The 11,112-nt window shown below is 37.3% G+C and overlaps 1 protein-coding gene across 1 annotated transcript; it reads right to left on the bottom strand.

Moving 5' to 3' along the window:
- Positions 1-1,016: 1,016 nt before the first annotated feature.
- LOC107581676 (probable low-specificity L-threonine aldolase 2) lies at positions 1,017-9,495 on the bottom strand. Its single transcript, XM_016267295.1, has 7 exons — positions 9,127-9,495; positions 8,484-8,567; positions 8,139-8,227; positions 7,142-7,327; positions 6,663-6,800; positions 4,269-4,461; positions 1,017-2,108 (listed from the first exon to the last, which is right to left on the bottom strand). Exons 1-7 carry the CDS (start codon positions 9,371-9,373, stop codon positions 1,801-1,803), a joined length of 1,245 nt encoding a protein of 414 aa, XP_016122781.1. The 5' UTR covers positions 9,374-9,495; the 3' UTR covers positions 1,017-1,800.
- Between the last annotated feature and the right edge of the window lie 1,617 nt (positions 9,496-11,112).

The raw sequence follows: 11,112 nt of genomic DNA, 5'->3' as shown, positions 1-11,112 counted from the left end.
TTTTTACTTCTTTTAGATAAATACATTGAATCCAGTTCAAGCACTCAAGCCCTAATTTTGAATTTCTGTTTGAGCCAATCTGCTTTTGTGGCCTCTTCCATAAGTAGCTGATTAGTCCACTCCATCAACCATACAAGCCCCATCAGAGCGTTAGCAGAATACACAAGGCTGAAATTAATGTTCCTTTGGCCTGGCCTTGTGGCTCACTCCATAATGGCACATGGCAGTATTTTTCCATCATGAGATGTTTCACCCATATGTGCAGTCTGTCTATGTGCCTATTGATTCTAGGGTATTTATGCAACCACATGCAGCACACATTTTCCTTTATTAAATAAACTATTAATACTATTAATGAATCCCAATGAGATTATCAGCAGTCAACAGTTTTACTATGTACGTTTTTTATTATTTCTCAAATTTTTCATACTGTAGTTTGATTTTATGCACATATTATACAGGGCTTCACACTCCAAAAATCCTAAAATGGCTTTGTTGGTGGAAAGTACACATTAATGCAAACAGGCCAATCTCACAAAGCCACTGAAATAATGTCTACATTTCATCTCAAAATTAAGGCTACATTTATGATCATACAATAGTTTGCATTGTAATATTATTTTCAGGACAATTTCACACATTTTACTCCCAGTTCTTAATCATAATGCACTTAATCTTTTACTATTTCCATTAATGACAAATCTCTTACTGTACAGTAATTGTTTACTGTTTATTTTTCAAAACAACACTTTAAAATAAAATTTAATTAGCTTACATTCAAGGCAGTACAATTAATTCCATGATGTATAAATAATTTTTTTTATGTAATATATAGTACACGGTAATGAGAATAAAGAATGAGAATCTGTATTTCATTACAGTGAGGATATGAAAATTAGAAACTAAAAAAAAATAAAAAATTTAAGCAAAAATTATTTTTTTCAAAATGGGAAAAATTAAAAAAAATTTAAATTCTTTTTAAGTTTAGAATGACACATAACCTGGATATTCTCCTGACAGGTTTTGTGAGAATCACCCACACTCATATTGATGTTGTGTACAAGATTCTGTAAGTTATGTAATTTTTTTATTTATTTTATTTTGGAAGGCAAAACAAGGTCTTGGCTTGTCAGCCATTACACTGTCTACGGTGCCTTAACTGTACATTTTGAGGGCTGTTAATTGGACTGTAAAGACAGCAAATAATCAACAGAATAAATTATATGCCTAAAACCAGTTTAAGGATATGTCATTTTAAAAATGTCATGTAAATGTAGATGTAAATTCAGTCAATTTATTTCTCCTGCATGCTATAGCAATAAAGTTAACCGTGTTAACAAGCAAGACTAGACAGTGGCCCTGAGCCCCTTCTGATATCCACTGCAGTAAATCTCTGCTTTGTTGTCATGACGATCTGTCTCTACACGACTATGTCTTTTCCTTATGGGGAACTCTTATATAACACTCAATGATAAAACAATAAAAACTAGCCATAATGTATCTTTTAAAAGGCCTCAAACTGCTTCTGCTGCTTAAAGTATGCGTTTAAACAAGATTCAAATGTCAGTGACAATAGTTTATTGTGAGTAATCATTAAGTGTGTGTGTGTACAGTATATACACACCAAATGGGCGTACTATACCTCTCACCACTAAATTAAGTGGGTAAGTCTTGGCTGTCCAACTGGAGTGCAAAGTAGATAATATAATTATGCTTCATTGTACAGCTGTACAGCTTTTAAATGGCCCCTGAGACCAAAAGACTGGTGTAAAGACATCTCTGATTGGTCAAGGACTCTTCTCATGCTGCCCTGATAGACTTGAGCTTGTGCTGTTGGGCCACAAAATGAGCCTTCTGTATAGCCAGCTGAGTGTCTTCCTCGCTGATGCCCAGATGCCACACAGCCCTGACTGTTCCCCCAACGTGTGGGAACATCAGAACCTGGACCCCCTGGCCCAGAGCCTTCACCTCTTCTTCATCTACGCCTGCCATCCGCTCACAGAACTCCGCCGGACTCATGTGGGCATCCCGCAGACGGAACCTCAAAATGTTGCTTTCCACAGTGGTCAGATCCACCTGGTACATAGGAGGGTCACACTGCAACAATGCTACAAGAGAAAAGGTGAAAGACATTCCATCAAACTCTTGAAATAGAACTTTTGATATTTAAATTTAAAAATCTGATTTTAAATAATCACATTTGAAATAGCTCTTTTCGATACACTGAACGGGCTGAAACTTTCAAGCTTCAAAAAGGATACAACAGCAGGGGCGTGTCTACGTGGTGGCCAGGGGTGGCACCGGCCCCCCTGAAATTTGGCTGGCCCCCCCTACCAGATGTCTTGCGATAGGCTTGTTTTTAGTAAATTTCTAACTGCATATGGCAGTGGCGGATCCTGGCATGTGTAGGCAGCTGCCTAGGGCCGCTTTCTTCTCTTCTTTATACTTAATTTTAGGCCGTTTCTATAGTGTGATCTTAATGACAATGTCGAGAGTGCATAATGTTACGCGATCCATGTGCGCGAGGACCAATCTCTCCACTCCCAAGCGGATTTCCTTCACTCACACAAAACTGGACGTGTGCTTTTAAATATTGTTCTTTTATGAATTGGCTCTGCTTTGTCTCTGTCTCTGTCACTCTTTGTTTAGTGAGTGTACATGATGTATTATAACATACATCGTTCCGCAAACACAAGTTTGTCAAAAAACCTGATTCGCTGTCAAGGCAACCAGTATTGAGAACGCCCACTAGCAACCTCATCGCCAGCCCCTGGCAACATGCAGACAAAAGTCGCTGCTAGTGTGAACGGGGCTTAAAGCGTCATGAAACCTCAGACTACTTTTTCTGAGATTTTAGCAGAGGTGTTTGTGTTGCACATTATAGAAGATAATGTTAGCATCTGATAATTTTAACTGTTGGAGAACACTGGTTAATTCTAAGCTTTTTTGCTCTATTTTCATCTTCCGGGTTTAAAATCTACATTGTGTTGACGTCACAATTTGTGACGTGGCAATGGACGATGTACATCGATGACGTGTCGGTGTCTATTAAATTATTCATGAGACTGCGTGTTCTTATCCTATGAGAAGACGCTTTGCTTAATTATTCACAACAGCATGTGTTGATTTGCTATGACAGACATTTCAGACAGTGAGATGACATCGCGCACGTTAACTGAGAGTAACGTTCATGGATCAAAGAAGATTGTTTGTTTTTGCTTTGTAATAAGAGTTCGGCACAAACGCGATTCATTCACTTGGTGAGCATAACTCTTTTTACAGCTCTGTGACACAACCCGTCAAAAAGCTTATATAAATACCACAGAATAAGCCTTAAAAGTTCTCAGAGGTGCAACAGCGCGTTCATATATATGTTTTCAATGCAGAGTGCAAATGGCTGTGCATTTATTAGTGTTATTTATTTGTTAACTCGATGGGAGCGAAATGAAACAGTCTGAACGCGAAGCTGTGTGTGTTGTCTGTCTCCCCTCTTCCCGCTCCGCTGCGCACCACGCCCACTTTTTTAGCATTTTTTAAAACTGTGGTGAGAACTAACCAGTGCTGAAACAGGGGGTTTCATGACCCTTTAAGGGCCGGTTTCCCGGACAGAGATTAAGCCTAGTCCTAAACTAATAGCCCTTTAAACCAGATTAACAGAAATCTGCTTTCTCTTTCTATGATGGAGCAGGTAGTCCAAGCTGTTGTGACTGAGTGGAGGTGAGGACTAATTTGCATATTCAGGGTTGCATGTATACTAAACATAGACTGTATGAGGTAAGGATGTAGAGCTGCACTGAAGTAATTTTAAAGGGGTCCTATTATGCTCTTTTACAAAGTCTTGATTTTGTTTTGGGGGTGTACTAGAACAGGCTCTCATACTAGGTTGTTCGAAAAACATTATTTTTCACATATTTTACATTGCATTTAGAAATTATTTCATGAGAAAAAAATGTTTAAATGCATCGTTTTCTTTATCAAAGATGAGTTTTAAGGGATAAAAATAGTGACTGCATGGGGACTACATTCAGTCATACAGGTTTATGAAAGAGCATAACAACTGTAGATGATTAACAAAACAGTGATGTTAACTAATTCCAGCTACTGCATTTAAAAGTATTTTATAAGCTTAATATATTCCTTTAATTCTTTATAATCATAACAGTTTAGGAAAAAGTCTTCATCAAGCACAGGCTAACTAATGCAATAAGCCTACAGTGCTTGTACAGTGTCGTGCGGAGGGTTGAAGGAAATCTATGGGGTTCTGTCACCTTGAGCAAAGCTTTTGGCGTTCCTGTGGTCCTCCTTCACTCTGCCAATCATGTCTGACAGGGCAATCTTACCAGCTGCTGCCAAGACACCCGATTGGCGCATTCCACCGCCAAGTGCCTTGCGGGCACGTACTGCTCTCTGTATGAAATCTTTTGAGCCACCTAGCATGGTGCCCACAGGTGCCCCGAGTCCCTGCCAAAGAGCAAATCAGATCAGATGTCCAGCTCTTCACTTAGAGAAAACAAAACAGTCAGTACGGTACAGTTCAGATATAATTACTGTATAGAACATCTTTGTGTGTTAAATTTTGTTTTTTAATTTGCCTAAAAGGTTCATTACATCATTTTAAAATGTTATTTTATTCCCCGAACCAGTGTTATTTTAGTATCTTTTATATACTATTACAATATTTATTATTATTTTGAAATGGCTTTTATTTTTATTTTCAACTAATTTTAGTTGAAGTTTTAGTAGTTGTGTTATGTGCTTTTGCCACTCATAATTTTTTTAATGTTTCTATTTAGTTTAATTCCTTTTTTTTCAGTTTAAGTTGTTTTCTTGCCAAAACAGTGAATTTAGTTTTTCATGATCATTTTCCACCCTCTGTCTGAACTTTAAAAACTTTAAAAAGTAACATTTGGTTGGTCATGTGATCTTAACATGTTGGCTCCTATATAGCAACCTACTCCATGTAAAATAAAACCTGTCCTCTGTGAACACCCCTGATATGTCTTACAGTCCAATTTGCATTTATGAATAAAGTATGATGTACACTACACAGCATAAACGACAACCTACAAATCATTCAACTATAATCACTAAAGTATATATGCATCAAGTATAATCAAACAGCTGTTATAGTATATGAGCATATGAACAAGCACACGTTTATAAAGGACACCTGGATTATAGATGGTGGCTTTTTCCTTGAACGTCTGTAGTCAGGACAGGCAGAAGTGATTTTATATTCATATCAGTGGTCTTTGTCTATAAGCCTCAATTACATTTAATGTCTTTCAGCGAAAAAAGAGGGAAAATCGGTGATGGAGAGTAGCCTATTTCCAGCTAGATGCAAACAAGTTCTGTAATTAAAATGCAAATACGCTTCTTGACATCTACTCCAAGGATTTTCCTGAGAGTTGAGAGTGATTAGGTTTTACTTCAGGGTCTCTTCAATCGACTTTGTGTGTATGTGATGATCTGAGTTGTGATGTTGAGTTCATTCTGTGGGGAGTAATGAGGAGGACATTTCAAATCCTAGATGATACAATATTACAGATGTGTTATCAGAGGAAAGTACCATCACACTTTGATGATATGACTAAAATAAGACTTGATTATCTGGATGTGTGAGACACCTTCAGGGTGCAGGTTATAAAGCATACGAGCACTGACTTTAACACGGTCATTTTCAATGCCTCTCACTTAAACTGATTTCTCCTGCTTTTTGGTGGAAAACTACAGATTCTGTTTCTCACTGCCCAGGGTTGTTTTGTTAAAAATGACTGAAATAACTTTCCTGGAAAATTACTGTCTAGAGCATGAAAACTACTGCTAGTTTATAACAAGTACATTTTTCCTATTATGAAAATCTCACTACTGTGTTCAAGGTGAATTTGTTGCTGCATTTACTATACAGTTTCAATTTTCAAATTATGTTCTCCTTTCTCTCACATAAAGATTTTATTTGCCCCCTGGCAGCTACAATAAAACAACCTACATTGTGCTGAAAGAAAGACTAGCCATTCCCAAATATATATCAAAATAAATATATACACACATTTTTCTTCAGAAGTTTGGGGTCAGTAAGATTTTATGTTTTTGAAAGAAGACTCGAAGGGTAGTAATACTTAATATAACTGTTTTCGATTCTAATATATTTTGAAATGTAATTTATTCCTGTGATGGCTAAGTTGAATTTTTAGCAGCCATTACTCCAGTCTTCAGTGTTACATGATCTTTCAGAAATCATTCTAACATACTGATTTGGTGCTTAATATTTTTTCAGGATTCTTAAGTAGAAAGTTCAGAAGAACAGCTTTTATTTTAAATTAAATTTTTTTTGTTACTATGTAAAAGTTTTTGTAACTTTGTCAGTTTAATGCCTCAGTGTTGAATATATTTCTTTAAAAAATACTGACCCCAAACTTTTGAAACTTTTATTCTATTTTAAATATTTGGTTGTACTAAATTTAACATGATTAAATAACATCTGTCCTATTATTATTTGATTAAATTCATTGTCAAACGTAAATATATAGCATCTACATACAGTGGGGCAAAAAAGTATTTAGTCAGCCACCAATTTATCTGAGCTTCATATATAAAATAGCTATACAAAAATAACAGTTATTGTATTATAAAGTGGACCCTAAGAGAAAGTGAGTGCTTACCTTGGATAAACACACACTGACAGAGTGGCAGTGCTGCAGTATAGCAGAAGGTTGGATGCCCAGAGCCACAGCTGCATTCATCACCCTCGCTCCATCCATATGCACAGTCAAACCAAAATTATCAGCCACAGAGCGAAGCTTTGAGCGAGGGAAAAAAAAAACATACAGTTATGCACAGCTTCTACGTTTATGCAAGGCTTCTACATTTTTCAACTTTCAACATAAAAGTGTAGCATGTGGATGTGCTTCATTTGTCAAATCTGAGGCAATGCATGAAACCTATTTGTGCTGGAGTGCTGAGTAAATCAGTCTTTGTTTAATCACTCATTTACTAAATGAACATCACCAGGGGGTGTAAATGGAGGGATTGTGTCCTGTTGTTCAGAGTTTAGCCCCAGGTGTCTGGCTGCCTTAACATATTCTCATTCTCTCACATACACCCGTTTAATGAGCTAATGTTTAATCAATAGCTATCTAACCTCCTGCAGGAAGGAGAGTGGGAGAACGCGCCCTCCCTGAATATTGTGTGTGTTTTCCACACAAACCAGGCGGGAGCGTGGGTAGTGTGGGTCAGGGTAACCGTGACGGATCTTGGAGATCAGCTGGTCTAGGTCAAAGGTGCCATTGCTGAGGGTAGTGACTGTTGCAGAATGGACGCCTGCAAGCTATGAACAAACATAACCACATTTTATTTCAGCCTGCAGATAATGTTGTATATGGGTGTTTCTTCAACTATGGGCACATCTGGACTTTTTCGAAAATGAAACTCACTTAACCCCTTTTGATTTTTTGATTTTGGAAGAAATTAATACTTCTATTTAGCAAGGGCTCATTGAATTGATCAAAAAGGACAGTAGAGACTTTGACATATTTCTATTTCAAATAGCAATATTTCACAAAAGTATATCACAGTTTCCACAGCAGCACAACGGTTGTTGATAACTTTTTTTCTTGAACACCAAATCAGGACATTAAAATGTTTTCTGACACTGCAAATTCAGCTTTACCATCACAGGAATAAATTACATTTTAAAGTATACTAACAAAGACAACAGTTATTTTAAATTATTGTAGTACTTATAATATTGCTATTTATTTTTTATTTTTTAATTAAATGAAGCCAGCCTTGGTAAGATCAAAAACATAATAAAAATCTCACTGACCCTAACCTTTGGAATGGAAGTTCACATGCATCTCAAAACAAATGAATTTTTCTAAAACATCATGATCATTTCCACCACATCTCCACATTATCATTGTGTTTAATAGCATTCTGTGGTGGAAATTACATTTTAATATTTTGGGATAAATTGGCAGACTTCTTTATGTGCTTACATAAATCATGTAGTTGTCATGCATTATTTAATTAAAAATTTAATTGATAAGGGATTACAGGAATTATAAATGGAATAACATGAGAGACAAAGAACAAATAAGCCTATAAGAGACAAATACATCCCCCCCATTTGTTCATACCTGTGCACTTCCTCCCTGTTCGTAAACGTGAATATGAGAGAGATCACCTACTATCATCTCATCACCCCTCTCTCTGCAGTGCACCATAACTGAGACAGAGAAAGAGAAAAGAAACATGAGGGCAACATATGTGTTGGGAAGAACTGCTCTGCTATATGTTACTGCATCTGGTCACTAACAAGAACAAAATTCCAAGAATAGTGAGCTATTTCTGTGAGCTAAAGCGCAAATCAAAATCATTTTTGAAATATCAGATTTTAATATCCAGAAGCAGCTCTCAAGCAGTGACAGAGACCACAGTGACACTGGAAAACAGCATTATATGTGTCCATCCTGCAATCTCACCTGCAATCAGGTTACTCATCGTTCCAGTGGGAACATACAAAGCCGCTTCCATGCCAAACATATCAGCAGCTATTTTCTGTAGTTCTACAGAAAAAATGGGGAAAAAAATATCATTATACTTCAACCATTACGCGTGGCACATACAGGTGCATCTCAATAAATTAGAATGTCGTGGAAAAGTTCATTTATTTCAGTAATTCAACTCAAATTGTGAAGCTCGTGTATTAAATAAATTCAATGCACACAGACTGAAGTAGTTTAAGTCTTTGGTTCTTTTAATTGTGATGATTTTGGCTCACATTTAACAAAAACCCACCAATTCACTATCTCAACAAATTAGAATATGGTGACATGCCAATAGTGATCAGAATTATGACAAAATGAAGTATGGTAATTATGTATTGACGAAAAATACAATAAATCAAAAGTATCTTATATTTTAGTCTTTAACTGGCTTAACGGATGCGAGCGGAGCGCCCTCTCATGGCCATTACCAAAGGGGAGCAATGTTCTATTTACCCCATCTGTTTTTATGGTTTTAACAGATGGAATCATAATTAAGCACACCTGGAGCCTTTAAACTTATCAGAATAAGAGTCTGATTTAACAGAAGCACGCAACTGACTGTGTGTCAATCTCTAACCATTAACCGTAGGGTCTTCTCCGAACACATCGTCTCCGACCTCTGCCTCTGCCATGGCTCTGCGCATGGCTGCTCCGGGTTTGGTGACGGTATCGCTGCGGAGGTCCACGGTGCGAACGGCTGATCCCGTCGCCACCTGCGGCGACCCATAGTACAGTCGCGCCGGATCCACGTGAAAAACACGACGAGGTTTGTGGAAGCAATAACAGAGTAAACGAGCTGGAATCGTTAGTGTTTTGGAGCTCATGTCTTCTTCTCCTTTGCACTGTAATGTAACGGTAACAGTGCAGCCAGCAATTCACAGGACTTTACTGAACTTTGGTTTACTGTATTCGATAATCTAAGCGGCCTTAAATTTACAGACGTGAATAATGGAACTCGCAGACATCGATCAGTTTACAGTAATCCTCTCAAAAGTACAAAACTGTTCGAGGTTGTTGAAACCTACTGAATGAAACCAATTCCAGTGTACAGTTTGAGATGTAATATTGATCCTGGTGCTGTAGCCTGGCCAGAACTTAGTGATGGCCAGGGAAAAAACACAGTATGCCTTTATTTAATAAGTTGACTGATGTTATATTAACTTTGTCCACTTGTGGGCGCTCACGTGTAACATTTGTGGAGGCTTAGCCCTATCAACAGTTATTGAGGACAAAACATTCATTTGTGATTTTTAACGTGTCTGAACTGCATTATGTAGTAGTACATTAAATTTTCTTTGCTTATCATATTATACTTATCATACAGTGACCAGAAAGTTTTTGGGCACATAATCCACACACAAAATAGCACTGCATTAAATATAAGGTGCCATTTATTAGCACAAGCACATCTTTTAGTCATCAAATTATGTGGAAAAAAAATATATATTTTAAGTTAATGTGATGAACTACAAATATGGTTTCTTTACACCTCTGTGTAAACTTGAGGACCTTCAGGAAACTAACATAGTTCTGAGAAATGCTCTTGCATCATTTGTTTGCAGATGCCATTTTGTGATATTTTGTATCTAATGACGTTTAAGTGTGACTTGTGGAATATTTTTTTTAATGCTCACCAAGGCTGCATTTTACAGTGACAATGGTAATATTATGAAATATTACATTTTAAAATGTAATTCATTCCTGTGATGGCAACCATTTTCATATAAAAATGAAATTATTCCAGACGTGTGTGTCTGTGTGTGTCTATATAAATATATCTATCAACAAGTTTACTGTTTAAATTGAAAGAAGTTTACTGTTTAAAATAACACAATTAAACAAGTTTACAACAATTGTTTAACATTAGAAAATAATTTGAACAAAATACATAGCATATTAGAACACAATGCAATTAATACACACAAGACAGGGACAGACCTTAGATATCTTGATGGCATATCATAATTCTAACTCATGTGTAACAAGAAACAGTTTGACTTTGATAACAGTACATCCGCCTCCAGATGTGCAGCAATGTCATTTAGTCACAACATGCATGAGTGACTGCATGACTTATTGCTCCCTAGTGTTATATGTAGCCACTAAAATATCCACATCCCATTAATGACTGTTAATTGCAAATCAAAAATAACATCACAACTGGTATGTCAGCATGGCTCCTAATTCCACTTGATACTTGAGTGTCACGCTCGCATGCTCAGTGCCGTGAGTAACACGATCTTATTTACACTCGCTGCACTCAGACCTGAAAGGCCTGTCCACCCCGCTGCAGTGATGTCATATGGTCAGCAGCGGAGGTTTCCTGGCCTTTACTGGCTGTGTTTCCAGCAGCTGAGCTCTGCCAGGCCGACTCTAATAAAACCCTGCGGGAGGTGTCAGGAGAGGTTGTGAAAGTGAGTCGAGCAGCTGTCAGGGTTTCCAGTAAGAGGCAGGAGGGTGGGGGCAGGTGAGGGCTGGGGTGTGCCAAATGGCACCCGATTCTTACATTATATTCAAATGAGAGCATTTGTCATCCATCCCATGCCAGACTGCTCTGGCTGTA

This window comes from Sinocyclocheilus grahami, unplaced genomic scaffold (genome assembly GCF_001515645.1).
Source record: "Sinocyclocheilus grahami isolate Dianchi unplaced genomic scaffold, SAMN03320097.WGS_v1.1 scaffold36.1, whole genome shotgun sequence".
NCBI lineage: Eukaryota > Metazoa > Chordata > Actinopteri > Cypriniformes > Cyprinidae > Sinocyclocheilus > Sinocyclocheilus grahami.
This window is presented reverse-complemented; position numbering and strand designations above follow the sequence as displayed.

Coding starts and splice junctions, on each gene's coding strand:
- LOC107581676 (XM_016267295.1), bottom strand. CDS start 9,373: ATGAGCTCCAAAACACTAACGATTCCAGCTCGTTTACTCTGTTATTGC. Junction 8,228..8,483: donor GATGAGTAACCTGATTGCAG/GTGAGATTGCAG, acceptor TCTCTGTCTCAG/TTATGGTGCACTGCAGAGAG. Junction 7,328..8,138: donor AACAGGGAGGAAGTGCACAG/GTATGAACAAAT, acceptor GTTTGTTCATAG/CTTGCAGGCGTCCATTCTGC.